The 21,851-nt window shown below is 43.9% G+C and overlaps 1 protein-coding gene across 2 annotated transcripts in view; it reads left to right on the top strand.

Moving 5' to 3' along the window:
• NRXN2 (neurexin 2) overlaps positions 1 to 19,603 on the top strand; it is a 2,164,206-nt gene extending 2,144,603 nt beyond the window's left edge. For both annotated transcript variants that reach the window (XM_085625468.1, XM_085625469.1), the window contains exon 23: positions 16,252 to 19,603. In XM_085625468.1, coding sequence (XP_085481594.1) covers positions 16,252 to 17,141 — 890 coding nt within the window. In that variant the 3' untranslated portion in view covers positions 17,142 to 19,603. The remainder of the gene's footprint in view (positions 1 to 16,251) is intronic.
• The last annotated feature ends 2,248 nt before the right edge of the window (positions 19,604 to 21,851 follow it).

The following is a 21,851-nucleotide window of genomic DNA, read 5'->3' as shown; positions in this document are numbered from 1 at the left end:
TCAACCACCACATCAGCCAGGACCAACTGTCACCTCATTTCTCCCCCTAACGTTCTACCTACTGTGTTCTACATTCCTTTAAGAACATTTACTACACTAGACATTACACTAAGAATGTGTTCATACAAAAGTACGTAGATACCACACAGTGCTCATGTAAACTGCTCCAATACCTTCGGATTAAGTTCATGCTATATACAACTGCAAAAGAACAACAAGTATTGTTGCAAATTGTGGTGCTCTTGCCCTATCAAACTCACAGTTCTCCCATTCTATGTAGATTTGGGGAAGGTGTGAGATTTACACCTGTAGAACTCCACTGGCTGTGCCTAATGGGACCATCAAATCCCTCATTGCCTGCCCACACTATTCATTGCAATGCAGCGCATCCGTGGTCATGGGAAATGCAGATTGGCTCCTTTGTGTTGGGAGAAAACTCCCTGTGCATTTGAGCTATTTGTTGATTTTGTGTAGAGTAAATAACTCCCATTTTGGGAGTTTGCTTTTCTAGACAAAAATGTTTGCTGAGCAATTCACTTTAAATATGGCGCTCTCTCAGCTAACCTTCAGTGGGTTCAAGGAGCGATAGTGGTGGTTACTCCCTTCACAGCACGGAGATTTCCACCAACTAGGCGGGATGTCTAAAAAGGGCGAAAGACCCTCAGGACGACTACCAGAAAATCCCCATCAGCCTAGATGTTTCCTATAAGGGAAAACAACTGTAAAATCAACAAGCACCATTCTGCATTGATAAAACCAACAACTATATGAGCATTGGGATAGAAGTAAATGGAAGTTGAGTCACCATCTCACACACCAGAGATAGAAGCCCCTTGGAGCTGAGTGTAGGATGTGTAGAGCATAGCAAAGAAGCAGAATCCTAAACCAACTTCAAGAAAAGATACCCACAGTAGATGCAATAGAATTAAAGCTGCCCAAAGTACCAAGGTAACCACAAAAAAACCTCAAAGTCCTCATTGGGAGTCCCATATAGTGGGTGTGGGGTGTTAATTATGTACTCCTAGAGTTAACTATTCTGAGGGATCCAATTAACTCAAGGGGTTTGGAATTAACATGGATTAGGAGTCGAACACCTGAGAATCTGCTGCATTATAATGAATCAGACAGGGAATCTGATGTATTTCGTGGGACCTTGTAGTTCCAGATGGGGCAGGTGTACCATGTGGAATTCCGTGGCACTCAAAAGGAAGCCCTAAGTTACCCATCCAAGAACCATACAACAATATGAACTCATTTGTCATCCCAATGTCTACCAATGTTTAGTGGAGTTGTCTTGGCCATAAGCACGTCAGTCCTTTTCATGTAAGAATATAACAAAGGCTCACTACCTATCAGTCCATCCACAAAAAGGAGTTTAAGTGAAAGCTGTGTCTACTGAGTCGATGACGTGGTATAGACCTGACAAAAATTGCAATCCACTTTCAGGCCTCAGTTTTACATCATATATCTACACTACAGACATGCAGAAGGGATCTCTGTAGAATGTTTAAAAAACAAATAGAAAATCTGTAGCAGGGTAGGGCCTCCCATAGAGCAGGTGAATTGCCCAGTCCCTTGGTGCGGTTTCACTGCAACTGTGGAATTATGAGACGGAAGGCTGCTGAGCGGGCAGTGTGAGAGGATTGTCATGCAGATCACTGGTGATAGCATGTTTGAACTGAACAGAAAAAGCAAGCCAATTTGCGGAGATGCTCCAGCAGCCGTTAATTGCCTCATATGTTGATAGGGCGCAAAGTGTATAACAGAAGCAGTGTATGCATGCCCCAGTCAGGAAGATGGATAGGCGCAGCCTGCCAGGATCGTGTAGCAATCAGAACTGCAGTGGTGTTCATTGCAGAAGGTTGCTGATGTCCTCTGGGTTGCCTCCTACTCGTGCTGCCACTCGGCTTTTTAGATATACCACAACATTCTCACAAATGGCTTTGTAGTCCATATTTCTTTCTCTTTCAGTATTGCCTATTCTTCCTTTTTGCAACAGTCCTTACTTGCTTCTTTCTCGATTCTCCCCTAATTTTACCTTTTATCCTTTATTCACCGAAGTCTTACTTTTGTTTCTTCTACCTTTTTTGCTTAACTGCCTCCCTTCTTCTTTATTTTCCCTCTACTGCTTCTTTTCTTTTGTCTTTTGTTCGCTTTATCACTCCATCAACTAGCCCTTTCTTCATCCATCCCTTCCTCATTTATGCCTCAACGTGTCCCTTTATATGCTTCATTATTTTTTAGGTCTCGCCTGACCCAGCGCATGCGCTGGTCTGGCGAGACTTATTGAGAGGGCTCCAAAAAGTGCTACCAGGCCAGCCTAGAGCTACAGTGCATGTGCGCGGGTGCGCGTGCTCCGTTTTACCGCAATTACTTTCACTTTCGCGGCCGCAAGGCCGCTTTGATGTTGATCACGCTCGCAATCGCGATCACTTTCACTTTCGCGGCCGCAAGGCCGCTTGGCATAGCCAATAGGTCTCGATTTTGGGATCTTATAAGTATTTAGTTACGCAACTGTTGCATGGCTAAACACTTATAAGGTCCCAAAGGCGAGACCTATTGGCTATGCCAATGCTTGTTTGTCTTTGTTTCTCTCCCGTGTTCTTCCTACATATTTCCTGTCTCTCCTGCCCTCAATTTCGTTGAGGTTTCGGTTTGATTTCTCTGTCTCTGTCTCTATTTCTTTCTCACTCACTCACCTTACATTTCTCTCTTTGTTCTTTCTCGTTCCATCTCTGTTTTCATTGATCTCCATTGGCTTGTTTGTAGAGATCAATAAGTAGTGACTGTTAGATACAAGCTTCCACAGGCAGCCGTTTAACCCTTCTGCCCCTATGTTGGCCGACAGGCTGCCAATCCCAGGCCGCCATTGGACCTCATACTGGTTTAAAAGCAATACTGGTCGCCTCACCCCCTACTCCAGAAGAACCGCTCTCTCTCTTTATGCTCGTTGTGCTGTCAACCTTCTATCACAACCCATCAACGCCCACCCACACCTCCTTGGGTTCATGTCCTTTAAAGTTCTAGTTCCTTTTCCCCCCTAAATTCACTCATTAGCACCCTCCAAGATTGACCCTCCCTTCTTGCATACAAGTCTTTCTTCACACAAGGTACTACTTCAGTAATGAGGACCTTCACAGTTGACCCTCACCAGTGATGGCTCACATCATTTCCTCACCTGCAAGGCAGACCGCAGCAGCCCGTTCACAGTTTTAGACCCATTCTTCAGTAATCCTCTGCTCTATCTTTCTGAGTTAACATTTCATTATTACTGACATGATGCTATGCTCAGGTTCCATTCGAAATAGGTTGTTCCAAATATCATCCATTGAATACCTGCCCCGACTTAGAAGCCCCTGAACCGTTCAACTGCATTTCACCCCAAAAGATTGACGTATGCACATACTTTACTATAAATCACCCCTGCATATCAGCCCGCTAATATCAACTCTACTGTATTAATTCCTACATATCAGCTTCAGCGTATCCACTCCATCATATCAAACATGCTCAGCATCTGCTATACATCATTCCCTGTATTTAAGTGCTGCATAGTAGCAAACATATATAATCTATGGCTCAGTCCCTGCAGATTAGCTCCTGTATATTAGCCCCTCCGTGTCAGCCCTGCTCATTGAAATGTTCTGCATTCATATGGTGCTTCATACCCCTGGTGAGGCTCTGAAATGCTTCATCGAATAGATGGCATGCAACACCATAGGAGAGGGATTGGCTGCATGCGTGGTCCTCCCATCATGTCTGAGGACGCTGTACCTATGCATGTAATGGTAGGATAAATAGTGAGAGAAAGAACACATGCACTTTACCTAAATTCATTGTTATGCCATCTTGCTTGATGGGTCTCTGACAGATCCACCTAGGAGCATGTTTCAGATACAAGGAATTGTGTCTAAATGCTCTATAAAATCCCCTGGAGCATCATGTGAGCAATCCACAGGTAAACATCAGATACAGTGACCGATGGTATGTGATCTCAGCAGAGGAGTCCTTCCAAAAGTGATTAGGAGTAACCCAGAGGCTGGCACAGGAGAGATGCAGTCATGGTACAAGCTCTAAAGTCACTTGTCTGTCGACAGGAGCAACCCACAGGAGCAAATTGGTCACATGCGGCTACAATAACAGCTCTATAGGGTTCTCTCAGGAGGAGGCACAACCCATGGGAATGCAGTGGTTGAAGGGAGCCTGCATATAAGCCAGTGTCTATTTTGTAGTGCTAGAGAAGCAATTCTGCGGAGTTACATATAAATAAATAGAAATACCTTGGGATGCAATTTAGTGCCAGTAGTGCGAGGGCGAACAGCGTTGACAAATCAGCGCAAACGGCACCGTGCTGCGCGCCGGAGCACGTTTCCATTTGAGTGATTTTGCTGCCGCTTAGGTACAGCATCTAATCGATCTGCAGTAAATCTATTCGAGGTTCAGACCTTTGACCGCCCATGACCATCCGCATTAGAAAAATTGCACTGGTGTGATGCCAAATCTCACTTGCATTTATGGAGCCTTCTGGGAAAAAATTCCACCATGGGCGATAGGCAGAATTTGGCCGGCACTCTGCATTGCAAGAGTAACACGGAGTCACCAAATTCTGCCGTTTCCACTTACTGGCAGAATTAAACATTCTGCCCACCTCTACTAAATGGCCTGATCATGGAGTGACAAAGTGAACCTTGCTGATATACATAGGAGAAATGCAGCCATAGTAAACCATATTTGGCATCTTCCAAGGAGTGATAACAGGGAATCCTCAGGCATGCAGAGGTTACATGCTGCCGGGATAGCAAGATCCCACAAATAAAGAATTATTATGACAGTATGAGACAAACTAGGGAAGTCGTAGTTAAAGGCTATGGTCTAATCCTCAGCTTGTAAATGACATTCACCCTTTGTCAAGAGTTATTAGTGAAAGGCAGATTTCAGACTTTGCCTGCTTGGGTCCACCCAAGAGTGACAGAGGAGTAGCACTTGGCATGCATGGGTTGCAAGCAGCCAGGATAAATGAATATGGGGTCCACCCATGTGCGAGAATGAAGTCCGCGGAGGAAGTCATTGATTCCACTAGGCCAAGGTAAATGCCAGTGCAGTCTCCAAAAGTAACAGAGGAGCAGCCTATCGTGTGCACTTGTGACATGCAGCTAAGACAAACAAATATAGGGGCATATGTACAAGCCCCTATCGCCACCACAATGTCACTCTTACCAACGTTGTGGTGACAATAGGGGCTGAGCCTTATGTACAAGTCAGCATTACGCCTTAACGCTGCCTTGTACATAAGGCCCCCTTTCACGTTATGGTTAGCGTGAAAGGAGTTGGCAGTGGGTGCTGCGGTGGGCATTCCACCGCAACACCCATTCATTTTGACGCTGACCTCTATGTACAAGGATGGCATACATAGGAGGCAGCACCAAAATTAAGACCAGGTAAATCCTGGTCTTAAATTGGCGAAACAAGGAGAAATGCATTATTTCTCAGCGTTTTTGCTTTTTCCATGTGTGCTGCCTTGTGCAGCACACATGTAACAAGCAAAATGCCATGGTTTGTTTATGTACAGGAAGGTGTCCTTTCCTGTACATAAACAAACCTTTAAAAAAAATGCCATTTTGTCACCTTCATGTGTGCTGCATGAAGCAGCACACATGAAAGTGACAGAATGGCATTTTAGGATTGTTTATTTGTAGGAAGGGACACCTTCCTACACATAAACAATCCTCTCCTGCACGCAGACACCCTTGCACAATGGTGCAAGGGTGCCTGCGTTGGCACTAAGTTGCTAAACTTAGCACCATCGCAGGGGAAAATGCAAGGCTGCACCACATTCTTGTAAATATGGTCAGCCTTGCGTTTCAGAAGTGGCGGAGCATGGCGTTAAGCCAAGGAGGCTAACGCCGTGCTCCGCCGCTTCCTTGTACATATCCCCAGAGAGTTAATCAGAAGCGACAGAGGAGCCATCCACAGCATGCACTCGATAGAAGCAGCCAAGTAAATGCCCATTGAGCCCACCCGGATTGACAGAGGTGCATGGCGTGCAGTGGTTGCAGTTCCCCCGATAAATGCTCTATAGGGTTCAGCCAGAAAGGCAACAAAGGAGCAGCCCATTGGCTTGCACCTGTAAAAGGTATCCAGAGAATGAGCTCTCTGAAGTTAATCCAAAATGACCCAATGGCACCAACATTGGGCTTCCTGAGCCCACACTACTACTAACGCTGGCGATAAGGTAGAACTGAAAGGATTGTAATTTGTAAGTTAAATGAATGTAGAAAAAAAAAGAATGCTAGGGAAGGGTAGGTCCGGCTGACTGCCATGAACAGGGAATCTTCTCAGCTACTGTATCTCATATCCTGAATTCACTTCAGTAGATGCATATGATATTCCATGCACCAGATCCTGTATTATGTTATCACCCGCACAATCACTCCTACTTGTCACCTCCTGAGCATTAGGGGCTAATGTGCACAGGCCGTTCTGCCAAGGCTGATGCGCAGAAGATGATATGCATGAAGATAGGGCCTGATACAAGTGGGGTATTATGCAGGAGCTGATATGTAGGCGCCCACAGGCAAAAGCAATTTTACAGTAGCTCATATTCTGGTGTCAAGATCCTAGAACTGATATGGAGGGGAAGCTATGCGGAAGCTTGTATGCAGGGGATGCTATTCATGGGTGATATACAGAAGCTTGTATACTGGGACATGGCAGGGCAGAGACACAGTAGTTTGTAGGACAGCTGTGAGAAGCTCATTAGCCACAGAAAAAAAGTGTCTTCTCTTATGTACAGTGACTTGCAGAAGCTAATGTAGAGGAGACCAATTCACAGAGTAGGCATACGCAAAATGTGTATAATTTACTTTTGTGTAATGATGCAAAATTTTAGAAATGTAACGTGAAATTACATGAAATGCAAAACTGGCATTTAGCATAATAATTCAGTTTAGAATGCGCCCGTACACACAAAATCGACTTGAAGGCTCATTTTGCACTAAAATATAGTGCAAAACACAAGAGTTGAAAACAGCCACTTACGCTCTGTTCAAGCGCATAGTTCAGGTGATCCCGCTACAGGATATTTATCTGATTGGACTTGAAACTTCCTGATAGCAGAGTAATTGCGTAACTATAACACGCGTAAGCAAGATGCCGAAAATTACGCGAGTACGCTGCCATTAGGAAAATTACCTCCGACCTAAGACAGAGACCAATGAAGAGGCTGAGATATAAAGCTCTTCTGCAGCCATAGAAATGCAGCGGCTGATAACTTTGTCTGGTATGCAGCAGTCACACGCCGAAGCGGCAGGTGTAGCTAGGCAGAGGCCCACACCCAGAAGCTCTCACACAGACGCTTGTTCGAGGGGTTATATGCAGGGTAGAGATGCCACGCCGATGCCCTATCCAGCGACACCGGCAGAGACCTCTCTCTTCTGGGTCACTGACAGGGACTGACGCTCGCGCGTGCTGGGCACGCAGACATTAACACGCGGCAGACGCTGGCTGCGTCGCTCCCCAAGCGCCTTGGACGATTAAATTAGCATTTAGATGCGTTTTGTTTATCGCGCAGCAGCACAGCCCAGCACTGGAGGGTCTTCTCTCGCCGAAGACTGCTAATGGTGGCCGGCGTACCAGACGCTGGCTAATTGACGCACCATTTAGGGATTTTTTTCTTTCGTTTATACCGTGAAAAGTAAACCTAGCAGAGAGCTGGAACACAAAAGGTCTGAGAGGAGCTGCAGCGGCTGGAGCTCTCACGGTTGAGCGCCCACCTGGGACACAGCGAGTGGCAAGGCCTTCCCGTGCCAATATGTGGATGCCAACTAATGGGAAACTCTTTCCTCCATGTGCTGCACAGCTCCACCTTGAAGGAACTAAGAGGTCTGAATTAGATAAAGACCAGGAGACCAGGGCTTTAAGGGGGATGAAACAACTGGGGGGGGGGGGGGGTCTCTCAAAGGGGCGTGGCTTAAAACACATATGCTAAAAATCTGTGCTCAGCATGGTGTACCACCTGACTTGTAGCTGTCTATTTCTGTCATTGCATCCAAATATATGATACAACAAGTAGTATCATACCTACAACAAGCCAGAACTAGTGGCTTTGCCAATGGTTGTTAGTTGCATGCGATAAATAAGCAGCAACTATGGCTTGTATATAATATTTAAAAAGCTTCCACTTAAAGCCCTGGTGACTCCACGACAATGTTGCTGCTCCTGAGTTTCAAAAAGAGAAGGGAAATCCAGAGAGAAAATGACTCTTAAAGGATTTCCCTTCCCCTACAAGGCTCACCTGGCATGACGTCATGCCGTAACTTCTCCACTAGTGAGAAGTGAGCAGTGTGAGCAAGCGCACATTGAAGTGACTGCTGTCACTGCAGTCCGGGACAAAACGGACCGCCAGTGCCGGGCCACAAAACAGAGCCCGATAGAGACCCGTTTCGAGGACCCCTTTAAAAAGACTGCCGGTGCCCACTTAAAGCCCTGCAGGAGAAGCCCGGTGAAGCCATATTAGGAATGTGCAAAGCAGTGTTTTTTTTTCTCGTCACCCTTGGGCACTTCTATCAAAAACTATGAAAAATATCAAGATCTCGCAAAGTAGGCCATGATTGGGCTTACGCATGAACATTCAGAAATGCTTTCAATATTCCGTGCTACCCATGTTCTCCATTTTGTAATTTTGTCTGCGTTTTCCTCATGAGTGTTAAGTCACCCACAAAGAAAGTCATTCCAGTTATGCACTCACTTACGAAACACTGCTCTTCAAACTCCCATTGAGAGGCTGAGAAACGCTTTTTTATTATTGGGGGCATGATATGTATATTACGAAGGTATGTTTATTGGGAGTTACGAATAGTAACTATATACTTACCCATATATACTTCCGGGATCTGCATGTAAACCGAGGGAAGGGGTGGTGAGGAGCACAGTTTTGTCGGCAATGCCAGGGTTCAGATAGTAGAGAAATGCTTGTGTGTGAAAATGTTCTGAGCAATATAGAACTTGTTGCTACATTCCCGTAATTCATATTTTTTTTGTCAAGGGGTTCGTAGTTTGTCTATGCAACTAGTTGCAAGTGCCTAGAGTCAGGTATTCCTAGCACTACCCTGAAAACAAACCCTCAACAGAAGCGCAGCACCCTTATTCCCAGCATTACTGGGACCACTGCATTTGTTTAATATGCCCATTATTATGTTATTATATATTTTGAGTTTTTTAAAATTAGTATCGAAGGCAGAATTCTTTGCCAGGTGACCTCAAATTGGAAAGTAGATATGTGTGTTTTAAAGCAAATTTTTGTCCTTTTCATTGTACCGAAATTTGTCTTTTCATTAAACAAAAAAGAAAAGTAAATGCTTTGTTCTGACCCAAATGCAGTAAAATATAAATGCTTAGTTCTTTGTGCCATCTAGTCATTCAAGTCTTTCTCAAGTGTCAAACCACTAGGTCATAGAGTTAGTACACTTAGGAGCATGGGGCTATATAGTTAAAAAGCCACCTGGGTCTATAGACATTGCTTACCCTTTCTGAATTCATGATCATCTTTTGTCTTTCTCCACCAAAATGAGGTAGGCTTAAGCTTTTCCATGAAAGCAGATATTCCAAAATAAATTCACTGCCCACCCAATAATTGTAGTCTCTAAATGTATCCCTCTTCCTTGCATTAGTCTCAGGAGGAACTACCCTGATACACTACTTCCCAGATGCCTTTTCTTGTGAAATATTTTCTAGGCAGAGCTCCCAAAAATTAAATTCTCTTTTCAGAGTCACCAGAGACACTATGCGGGTTCTAGTGGCATTACGAACCCCACCAGAAGAGACCAACCTTGCATTGTCACCAATAATCATCTTCTATGCTCTTGTCTTGCAGAAAAGCCACATGGTCCCACTCCCAACTTAATTTGTCCCATGAAATCAAGATTCAGTTGATGCAAAGGGAGTATATCTGCCACCAATGTGCATTACCACTGCATGCGGTGTCTCTGGAACACCTGCAACTCCGAATTTTACAGATAGTGTCAATATATGTGCTCTCTGGTCATCGGCGAGGGAACAAGAGTTTCCATTAGTGCATTTCGCCTTGGTCCACTACCCCAGTAAAGAGAGTGTAACTGGTACTCTTAAAAATACACCATACACAGTGTTACAATGGGGCATTTGAAGCAACAATTACTGCCCTTTGTATGAAGCTTGGTCCCCATTAGGTCTCCTGGCTTTCTAAACGAGAAAGCACAAGAATCAACACAGATTTTACCCCAAGAGCCACAAGGCTTCCTTATTCAAGACAATGTACTGTTCAAAAACTGGGGTGATGCAGTGTCAGAAATCGACGTTATGCACAATTCCTCAAACTCTGGTTGGGCTGATCACCTCTCCTGATGCAGAGCTGGTGTCTACTCTTAAAGCTGCATCCATGCTTGTCGGAAGCATTGCCATCTCCATCTGGCCTTCCTCAAGAGCTAGAGGCGTATAGAAAATCAGGGCTTGCTACAGCTTGATAGTTTCATCTCAGCTTCTTTGATTCTTACTATGAAGTGGTCTGGGTGGCCCTCCTCTGATAGGAATGATTTTCTAGTGCCAACATGTGAACATTTGCTTCACTATTCCGGGAGTTTGAGCCTGTAGTGTTGTACATGCCTTTCCAGGTCCTGCGTTGGAAACTTCTACATCATCTGCAAGGACAATTTTTCCAATTTGTATGCAGCCTCTAAGGATGACCAAATCTTCTTTGAGGAACCTGAGTCATTCTAATTGTCTTTATTCGCTCATATATGTTGAAGAGGAAGAATGTCAGAGGTCTTTCGAAACCTTTTTGTTCAAGGTCATATGATGCTCATACTGAAGAAGACTCGGTTTGGTTCTCCTATATGGGTTGATATGCACATACTTTTCTAGAACTATACAAATCTAGCAGGTTTCTTCATCCAAGTAGCCTTTACCCAACCAGGCAATGTCTACTGTGCCAAACAGTTTCCATTCTACTCTGTTGTGCATATATGATCGCTGTGAGCCGAAATGTAAGGTGCCTTCAGTTCAGAGGAACCCTTAGAAGACAACATATGGGCTGGACTGCATCAACCAGCGTAACAAACATCATATCCCAGATGTTTGGAGTCTTAACTCACTTTTGGTAAAACACAGCCATGGTAATTATAATCAGTAAGAAGAGGGTAGCAAGTTAGTTTTGCGTAGTACATAAGGATGCGTGCTTCTTAACCTCCAAAAGACACTAGTGGCGAAAGCCCTTGTGCCTCAGTTGTCAACCGTGTGTCCCTGAATGCTTTAGAGGCTGGTAAAAAAAAATCTATTAAAACAAAGCAGTGTATTGTTGACTTGAGTTCATTTAATGGGGCCCATGTTACTCTACATGTTAGCACATGGCAAAGACCTCGTAGATGTCCCAGATATGTTCTAGTGATATTACTACATGTGTCTTTTGAATGAGAAAAGCTGCTTAGCTGCAAAACTAATCAGTCTTGAAAAAAATAAATAACAAATAGAGCTACAGCCAGGCGTCTTTGTGTTAAACTCTCTTCTTAAAGTAGATTTTTCATTTTTGTGGAACTTCACTTCACATTTTTCAGCCATGTATGCAAAGATAGCATTTGAAATCTCAATTTTCTTAATGCTTCAGAAGCTGACATGTTATAGGAGACCTCGAGATGCTCCACCCTCATCACTAGTGCAGCACAGTGATTTCCCTTTACACGTATCCTCTTATACAAGTGGCTATTCCACAGTTTTTGTCCTGAGGGAGGGATCGAGCACTATCCCTGGTGACCCGGAGTCTTGTAACAAGAGTGATATAAATAGTGGATCCTGCTATATCGCTTGATTGGTTTCTTCCTTCGATTCATCCTAACATGCATCTTCCACCCACTGTCCTAGAGATGTTGGAGCAGAAGGAGCCTCTGCTCCCAACATACTGGCAACAGTGTTCCAAAATGAAAGTTAGCTATGGAACTCTAGCCCTCCTCCCCCTAAACAAGTATCCCTATTTGAAGGCTTCTGAATTCTATATTACACTCTTGAAGAAGAAGTGACAGGTCCATCAAACTTTATCCTATATAGGTCTTCCATGTTTACACACGGCAAACATTGCTGATGCTTGTAGTTCATGGTCTGCACTGAATGTTTAAAATTCAAAACTTATCCAACTGACTGCTAGTTGTTCAGCTTCTCTTTACAATGCGTCGGTCATGCAGAAATGCTCCAACAGACGCAATGTATGTGTTTTCACCTATCAGTATAATTAGAGTAGGTACCGCAGACAAAATTCTTGAACATCTTATGCAAACTTGGTATTCATGAGCTCTGGTGTCCACTCAACTACATACAATCTATGCTCTGGTGGAACTCCATTGGTAACAGTTTGCAGAGGTGGTTCTGGATACCCACATGTGCCTTCCCCCAAGCCATAGAATAGAGATAGCAATCCTGCTTTTGCTCCCTCCAGTCACAAGTATGCCCTAAAGTGCTCACGTAGGCTGCTCAAAACAGTCGGCCAAAGTGTGCAAATTTGAGAAAGAAGGAAAGTCACCTCCACCATATCATTCTGGAGCTCAATGCTACCATGTTAGCTCTGTTGTCCTGTCTCCTTTCTTTGTTGGCCCTGAGGGCCGTGCTTTCCAGGAGCATTGGAAGTGTTTACAAAGAGATCTTACGTTTGTCTTTCCAGTTGAGTTACAAAGACAAAACTCCATACAACTTTCTTAGAAGGCCAATTTCAACATTCAAGAAATAGTAACTGCAACAAAAGGTAGTTAAGTGGCTGGTTGAGCAGTATACTGCTTATCCACTACTTTCTTTGCTCATAAGTGAAAAATACCGTCAGTTTCACCACAGAAACGTTTGTTGGCCAGGATTGGTGACAGATTCCCCTTTAGCCCATTGGCTTCTGGTGCTGAGATATTTGACAATCTAAGGAATTCACAGGAATATATAGTATCCGAAAAGTCTATGAATTCTCGTGTTAGTCAGTGTTCTTACCGACCTCTAAATGTACCTCTAATTATCAAACTGAATTCCCTTTAATATATGCATCCACTCTTCACAATGAATCAAAATGGAACATAGACTTTCCTCCTCCTGATTCAAAGTATCACAGGGCACCAGCCCAAACAAGGCCTAACTGTAAAAGGATTCAATCTAGACTTACATAAACCTTGATGTGGCGCTAGCCAAACTCACATCACCTTAATGTACCACTGCCTAATCAGACATGAATCTTATTGTGCTACTGCATCATACCCAGTGGTCAACATTACCTCAAACCTAGGTAGAGGGTGGAGGTTTGTGCCCCTTAGTTCTGAAATAATTGAAAGGTAAGATCCTTATTGTTTAGTTTCTTGCTTTTATTTTTCTTTGTTACACCTTGTAACATTGGGAAAAGGAACGGAAAAGACAGCCGACACGTGTTTCACCCGGTGGCCAATTGGCCGAGGGCTTTTTCAGGGCAAGAGCAGTAGAGCAAGTCCGTGAAAGCTGCAACGAGCGCCTCTGCGGTCCTGAGAAATGAAGTACTTAATTTCTCAGGACCACAGAGACCTCGTTGCACGTCTAAACAGATCGCTTGTTGCAGCTTTCACAGATTTTCTCTACTACTCTTGCCTTGAAAAAGCCCTCGGCCAATTGGCCACCAGGTGAAACACGTGTCGGCTGTCTTTTCCGTTTCTTTTCCCAATGTTACAAGGTGTAACAAAGAAAAATAAAAGCAAGAAACTAAAGAATAAGGATCTTACCTTTCAAATATTTCAGAACTAAGGGGTACAAACCTCCACCCTCTACCTAAAACTCACTTTTTACAATGGCTCTTGGGTGTAGCCATTTGTGAGGCACGTACCAGCGTCATTTTGGGTCACAACAAGGAAAGCTTGGATCCCAGACATACCAACACCCTGGTTTCCTACAGTAACTTACCTCAAACCTAGTCTGTCATATCCCAATGTGGCACAGAATTCCTAATGTGCCACTTCCCAACCGGGCACAAACTTTCGATTGCCACATATCAGCTTTGCACCATTGCCTAACCTGGCTCCAATTTTAATGTGCCACTTTGCAACCAGGTGTAGATGTTAGTGGCTACTTTCTAGACCAGTGGTTCTTAAGCTTTTGATTTCGGTGGCCCTCCATTTACTCATTAAAGGAACCCTGGGACCCCTGCCTAAGCATTTTCAATGATATGAACCACAAAACATTACACAGAACATACAGAAAGAAGCATTCATCAAACAAATACGCAAGTGATCAAATATTTTACATAATTCACCAACAAATATTTAAAAAAAGCAACATTTTAATCTCTGTGAAAAGGCTGGAGCTTTTTTAATTCAATTGAAGCTGCTCATGGTCCATACTACATTTTGTTTGATGCACTTACACTGCTCCCACAAATCAGTCTGAAGATACTAACTTAATTTATGGCCTCTAATTTCAAATTCCTAAAAATCTATAGAACGCTGTAAAATTTTCAGTTTTACAATTTGCACATTTATTTTGAAAAACTTTTTAATTCTGTTAATATTATTCAGTTTTAGCAGTATTCTGTGACCCCCTGAGTAGACTTCCCGGACCCCAGGAGTCCCCGACCACAGGTTAAGACCCACTGCTCTAGACCATAAAATATATGATTGCCTCGCTAACTCTCCTGACAAACATTTTCACGGCCTAACCTGTTGCAGATCTTAATTTGATACAAGCCTTTTTGCACTATTTACTAGTCCAGTGCAAACCAAAGTGAGACACTGCCCAGCTGTTCACTAATCTCAGTTTGCGCCTTTCTAAACTGGCACAACTATCAGTCTATCAAAATCAAAGCTGGCAAATATTATAGTGTGCCACTGGCCAACTTGCCACACCTGCCCGTTTGCCATTGCCTCATCTGGCACAAATGTTAGTGTCACTTTACACAGTCTCTCTCATTTGATTTGCACATAATATACGCACACATGAAAGCATGAAAACACAAAAAACAAGCACACCACGAACCCAAGCACCCAAAAAGACACAAGCATGCTAGTACACAAATGCGAACATACATATATGAGGAGAGAACTCTACAATGACAACAATGTGACACCTAGCCCCAAGAAACGTATACCCCATCTAGTCAAACCCCAGGGTTACAACACAGTCTCACATATGCTATAACAACAAAGGAGCTAAGACCTATCCCCTCTATGCCGTCCTCATTGGAGCAATGGCCCCTCACTGCTGCATTACCACAGAGGCCCCCCCACACACGCACACCACCTCTTCTAAGTGGGCCTATGACCTCTGAGCTCAATTCGATTCTAAATACAGGTGACCCTTTCCTCTGTTGTAACCCTACTGTAAGGACAGTGTCTCCCAGTTCTCTAACTCTGTGCTGTTGAGGGCCCTTCACTTCTAATCTAACCCCAGAGGAGCAGCGGGTCCTGTAAATGGTAGCGCAGTCAGTGGGAATATCTATGTGGAGGGCGCAGTGGGGAGGAATGAGGGCTACCCAGCCATATTATTTACTGTACAACAAAGATCTCGTTTTGGCACTTGAGAAGACCATACAGGTCCCCTACTCAGTTTAAGTGCGTGCTCAGGACACACTTAAAAATACATAAAAATCAATGCAATGGACCAAAGTTTGCTTTCCTCCTTTCCTTTTTAGTTCTGTTTTGTGTCCAATCCTTGTCATTCCCACCTCAGAATAGCAATTTAAAAATATTTATTAATAACATTGATAACTATGGTCACCACAGAAAAAAATTAAAGTGTGCAGATTAAAAAAAAATCTTGTCTTTCTGCCAGAGCATCTTACACAGCTTTGTTTTGTAATTTTTTTTTTCTTCATGCTAAAATATGGCACGGCAATTTGTTGATGTAAGTTGACTGAATTCCGTGGTATCCTATCTTATTTTACAACCAGACAGAAAAAAGGAAAAGAGTAAGAGAGAAATTAAAGAGCTATTTCTAGGTTACTTTAACATGCTGATGTACTTCTAAATTTTGCTTTGATAAATAAAAAACACATAATCTTTCTGTTAAATTGCATTTTTTAAATCCAGACAGAGCAGTTTATACATTTTAAATGTGAATGTAGAGAGAGAGAAAATACTCAATTTCTTTATTAGCTAAAGTCATTTTAAGAGTAATTTAAGAATAAGAGACAGCCTTAGATTTACCTTGGAAGTGTCTCTATGCGGTTTTGTCCAGTGTGAGGACTTCCGGCTTTATAGTAACCTCTCTTTTCTTTGTTCTCTATTTCTCTTTTTCTAGGAGGGGAACTCATTTTGCCCATAATCACAGAAGATTCCCTAGACACTCCACCAATTGCCACCCGGTCACCGTTCATCCCCCCACCTCCAACTTACCGTCCCTTTCTAACAGTGGTACAGACCACCCAGGACACCCTGTCACCCCCTTCCCATCCCAGACCTCCCTGCTTAGCTGACCAGGAGGACAGTGACTGTGAGGATGGCATTGAGGTGTCTGGCTATTCCTCAGGCGAGGTCTTTGACTCCAGCTTACCCCCGACAGATGACGAGGACTTCTATACTTCCTTTCCTTTGGTCACAGATCGGACTTTGTTATCTCGCCAGGACGGAGCCTCTAAAAAGTCCCAGCCCAATCTTAGGATGAGACAGTCTACCTCTTTGCCCCCCAACCTCCTGACCTCCACGGCATCCCCTGACCTGATCCGTAACATCCCTGCTGGCAAATTGAATCACCCAGACCCCATGAAGCCCCATCCAGACCAGCACCCACCTGTTCCCACCTCCCTGGAACTTGACAGGCCAAACAGCCGGCATAAGAACGCTGGTATAACCTCTTCCCCCAATTTCCATAATTTCCCTACAGCAAACCCGACAGGCTCTGGGGAGAGAGGTCCCCCGGGAGCAGTGGAAGTCATCCGCGAGTCGAGCAGCACCACAGGGATGGTGGTGGGCATCGTAGCGGCAGCAGCCCTCTGCATCCTCATCCTCCTCTACGCCATGTACAAGTATCGCAACCGGGATGAGGGCTCCTACCAGGTGGACCAGAGCCGCAACTACATCAGCAACTCAGCACAAAGTAATGGGGCTGTGGTAAAGGAGAAACCAGCTGTGGCAACCACCAAGACCAGCGGTAAGAGCAAAAAGAACAAAGACAAGGAGTACTATGTCTGAGGTCCCCTGGCAAAATCTAGACCAGGAGGAGGTCACCAACCAAACGAGACAGTTTTGCCATCACCTGCCCCCTCTCTCTCCAGCTGACAGCCCCCTTCTCCAGTCATGTCCACCCTCTTACAAGTATTTCTTCTGGTTTCTGCTTCCGAGCTGGGACATTTAACAACAGTCAAAGGGAGAGAGAACAAAAAAATCAAACCTTACCACTAGCAAGACTTTCATTTGATTTCTATTTTTTGCGGGAAATGGACCTAGACTTAAAAAGCAACGCAAAAAGAGAAAAAGAAACAAGATACCATGAGGAGGAGAAATAAAACAAACAGAGGAGGAGGAAATGTATACAAAAACTGTCCCAACACTGGGAACTGTAAACAGTGTGGGGAAGTTGTCTTCGGATGCTTTCTTTAAAGAGAAATTGTCCAACTGCTGCATTCAGTACCAACTGCGAGGAGGGGGGTCAAGCGTGCTTTGAGATGTAGAGTGGGGGAGGCGTGGTCTGCAATCTACTTCTGGATTGGCTTCCTCGCACCTCTTTGCCTCCTCATCTTCAGGGAGCCAAGAAAAGAAAGAGAATCAAGAGAAGCAAATGGAAAAGCAGGGAGTTTGGTCTTGGGGAGGGGTGGGTTTGGGCGGGGACACAAAGACAAGTTCAGCAGCCAGTAACCACCCGGACCCTCCTGAAAATGTGACCAATCTGTGTATGCGTGAAGGCTTTAGGGAGGGGAGATCTGGACAGGGTTTTATCGTTTTTAATCATTTCTACGGTTCCTCGACCTCATGCTCCCCTCCTCCACCAAGGTGCTAAGTCTGATCTTCTTTTCTGGTGTTTTTTGGAGCATGTGAACTATATATATATACATATATATATATTTTATTTTTATTTTCTGTTGCTTTCATTGGGTTCACCGTGAACGCTGCACCCCCATCTCTGCCCTCCAACTCTCGAGAAGAGCTGATGTGTCCCCTCCTCAGCAGGAATCTGGGAGCCATAGCCCTGTGACTGATTTTCCCTCAACCTATTGAGCTCTACCCAGAAAAATGCTGAGGAGAAGAAAGCACAACAGTGAAAGGACGAACAAAAATCATATATATATATAAATATATATATATATATATTATATAAAGTATATATGGACCATTAATACGTGAAAAAAGGTTCTGTGGACTGATAAGAACTTTTTTTTGGATCAACACAGCTTAAGGCTAAGCACCCGGCCCAGCCTTGTTGTGCTTAAGGGGTTTCTCTCTTATGTTTGTGCCTATGGCAGAAAATCTTTACCTAATTGGGCCCTGTGTCTCTAGCGTGTGTGTGGAATGGCGTGCGTGCGAGTATGTTTATGCGTGTATGTGTGTGTGTATGTGTGTAAGTGTGCACCCTGTGGAATCTTGATGGAAGAACCCATTCTCCCCATCCTAAACCCTGTTGACACATTTGGAAGGGACAAATTCTGCCTTTCTAAGTTTGTCTCAAAAGGTACTTTGAGAAGGACATAAAAGAAGGTAAAGTCTAAAGCACTTTCTCAGGTGCCAATCTTGTTTCTTTCATGTGCCTCCCTTTCCCATTGTTTCACTGCCTTTTTTCCCCATCCTCAAAAGACTAAAAAGAAAAATGTAAACCTCCCCACCCACCATCTCTACCTTCAGAGATATTGTCTGACTAGCGGAAAGTTTGTGGTGGGTGTCCCTACTAGATTCAGCAGCCATCATAAAAAGTACCCCGTGGTGTGCTTCTTTGGGCTCTTCTCATTTCATAGCTGCTCTACCAAGTGGTTTTGCCTGTACTAAGTGCTTAAAACTGAAAGCAGCAGAGACCTCGTAGTAGAGGGAGACCCTTCACCACCAAGGTCCCACTCAGGCACAAGATGTATCAACATGGGCCAAACTGATGACCCATACAGTGTCGCTGACTACTGATGGTCTGGGCAGGATGACGGAAGCACAGAACGTCTAACCTGTGTTAGTGTGCCCCCATTTAGGCATCAAATCTGCCAATTAGGAAGTAGCCTTTCCAGTGCCCATCGTGCCTGGTGACCACCTATCCATTTGATGTATTTTACCACATTCCCATAAGAGCCCCTCATTCTGTTTTCCATCAGATCTGCCTTCCCCTTCCTCCCCCTGCCTCATCAGTTTTCTTTTTGCCAAAGAGGAGCTGGTCTCTGTAAAGGGAAACACAGAACAATTGCTGGTGACCGGTCTCTATTGTATTTCTGTAGAATTATTTTGGTGCAAACCCCATTCCTCTGACCTTGGTATGCCTTTGGCCAACCATTTTTCTTTTACTCCTCCAATCCCTTGGTCCATTCCTTGAATTTGGGTGGCCCGGTGATTCCCGGTTCTCGCCTGTATCTTCCTGTAATTCAATGTTCTTGTAAAGTGTTAAGAGTCTGATAATGGAGCGTCTTCTCTTGTGTATATTTACCACCGGAAAAAGGGAATACAACTGATTCTGAACTTCTTAAGCTTGCTGCCTGAGCCTCTTCTTTCAATTTGAGGGTGGTGGGGGGAAATGGGAAAGGGGGTGGAGAAATGTGCTGTTTTCTTCAGGTTTTGCATTGCCAGTGCCAACATCGCATCCACAAAACCTATTCCTTTCAGTGACGGATCATTTCCACAGTCTGCAAGGGATGTACCACATCATGCTCGCCATCTCCAGAAGAATAACTGACACCGGAAGACGATTTGATACACTCTCTTGAGGTGTTGTACCACATTACCACAGTCGGAATATCAACCTACACATATTTTGTGACAACATTATCAACTCCAAAATATTATCATGAAATAATTAATACAAATAAATCTACATGTATATTGACGATATTACTAAGCCACTTTCATAGTCGTGATATATGTGTACATTGACTTTTCGACCACGATAATGTGACTAACAACATTCTCTTCGAATAGGCGCTGAAGGAGATATATACTGTTTTAGCAGCTGAGAGTGAGAGGGGAATTTTGTTTAACAAGAACAAATTTAACTGACATCATGTAATTGTGTGAACCTTTTGGTAACGATTTGGGTAACAATGACCATGCATTGTCTGTCTGTTGCCCTAAGGAACCCCTTTGGAGGTGGCCAAACACTATGTTATGCATTTTAAATTCTTCAGTTATGATAAATTCACTATAATGCTTTGTCTGGTTCTCCCCATCTATCAGCTGATGGCAACTGTCAACATCTACTTTTGGCGCCAAAAACTGCCTCACAAATTCTTCAAAGAAGCTGTTTTTGGTCAGTACCATGCTTGCCTATCCTAAAGGGAGTGCAACTTTTGAAAGGTTTTCCTTTGCAAACTTCTAGGAGCCATTTTCAGAAATTCACTAACTTGATGAAACGTATTCAGATTGCAACATTTTGTGAAAAATGAGGGGAAGGTTCTACATTAGTAGGTGTTACAGCGAACACGCCCTGCAAAATGTTACTTTTAGAGGGGTCATTTTCTCATGAAAGAATATTGAGCAAAAACAAAAAGTTTGCAAACACTTTTTTGCAGGAATTTTCACCCCTAGGTAGACATTTACAAAGGTGGAAAGGTGGGATCCTCCACAGCTTCCTGAACTTACAGTATTAATCGCATTCCTAAAATGTTGAAAGTGTAATGTTGATTTTGCACACCTCTTAATTCTTACGAGTGTGTTTGGCCACACAACCCACACATGAAGCTATATTCAACACTGTGTGTACTGGTCCAGGAGTCATGCTTAAGTTTTCCGCAATATTTATACTTTTTTTTACTTTCTCGCCCTGTACTAATTTTATCCATTTCATGTTGTTCTGTTTTATTTTCACTGCATCTTATATAGCTCATTCAGTGCATCCAAACCGTAATCCTTCGGGGCCGCTGGTTCAAAGCAGTGACCACAAACAATCATGGACTCTATTTGTGGACGATTTCCCGCTCATTCAAGGCCTCTCTATGGCGATATTTCAGTGCAATTATTGAGCAGTTGTTATGGGGCAAGAAAACAGAATCCTGACTGAAGACACAGGACCCCATGCGGAGGAAAACTAATTATGCAAGTGGTACCTGATCTGTGGTCCCAACCTGGCACATTCCATTTAATTCTTCTTTGAGTAAAGTCTTGGGTCCAGGCAGGTGTAGCTAACTTCTGCATGGAGCGACTCAGCGAGATTTCGTGCTGCAGCCCCAGCAGCGCCTGGACCAGAAGTCAATCCTTGTCGCACTCCTCTCTGATGCTTACACCTCGACAAGAAACACAGCATTGTGACAGAGTAGTGATTTCAAAGGTTTCTGCCACTAATGTCCATTGTCGTGAAGGCAATGTCTGTTCCAAACTCCAGATCCTCCCTTCTGATCGCAGACGCCATACTTGCAATTCACCCTGTCCTGTGCAGTATTGAGCTTAAAGGTCAAATCCTCCTGTCGACCCCACTTAAAATTTCCCCAAAGATCTTGGTCACCATTGACTCTGGAGTTTAAGAGGCACTTTGCAATCAGTTCTTCATCAGTGGCCCTTTAATGTAAGAGGATATGGTGTCCCATATCACTTACATGAAGGTAAAATACTTTTTCTTGGCCCAACTTTCGCTCCCGCGAGCTCCCAATGAAAAAGTTAAGATAATCCCCACAGGCCGCAAGACCATCACATACTGCATCAGGAGACAGGGCCACACTTGTATTCTACCTCTGTTTTTCAAGTCGATATTACCGGTGTGGGAGGGTGGTTTCTCACAAATAGGAG

Source organism: Triturus cristatus, chromosome 9, assembly GCF_964204655.1.
Source record: "Triturus cristatus chromosome 9, aTriCri1.1, whole genome shotgun sequence".
Lineage (NCBI taxonomy): Eukaryota > Metazoa > Chordata > Amphibia > Caudata > Salamandridae > Triturus > Triturus cristatus.
This window is presented reverse-complemented; position numbering and strand designations above follow the sequence as displayed.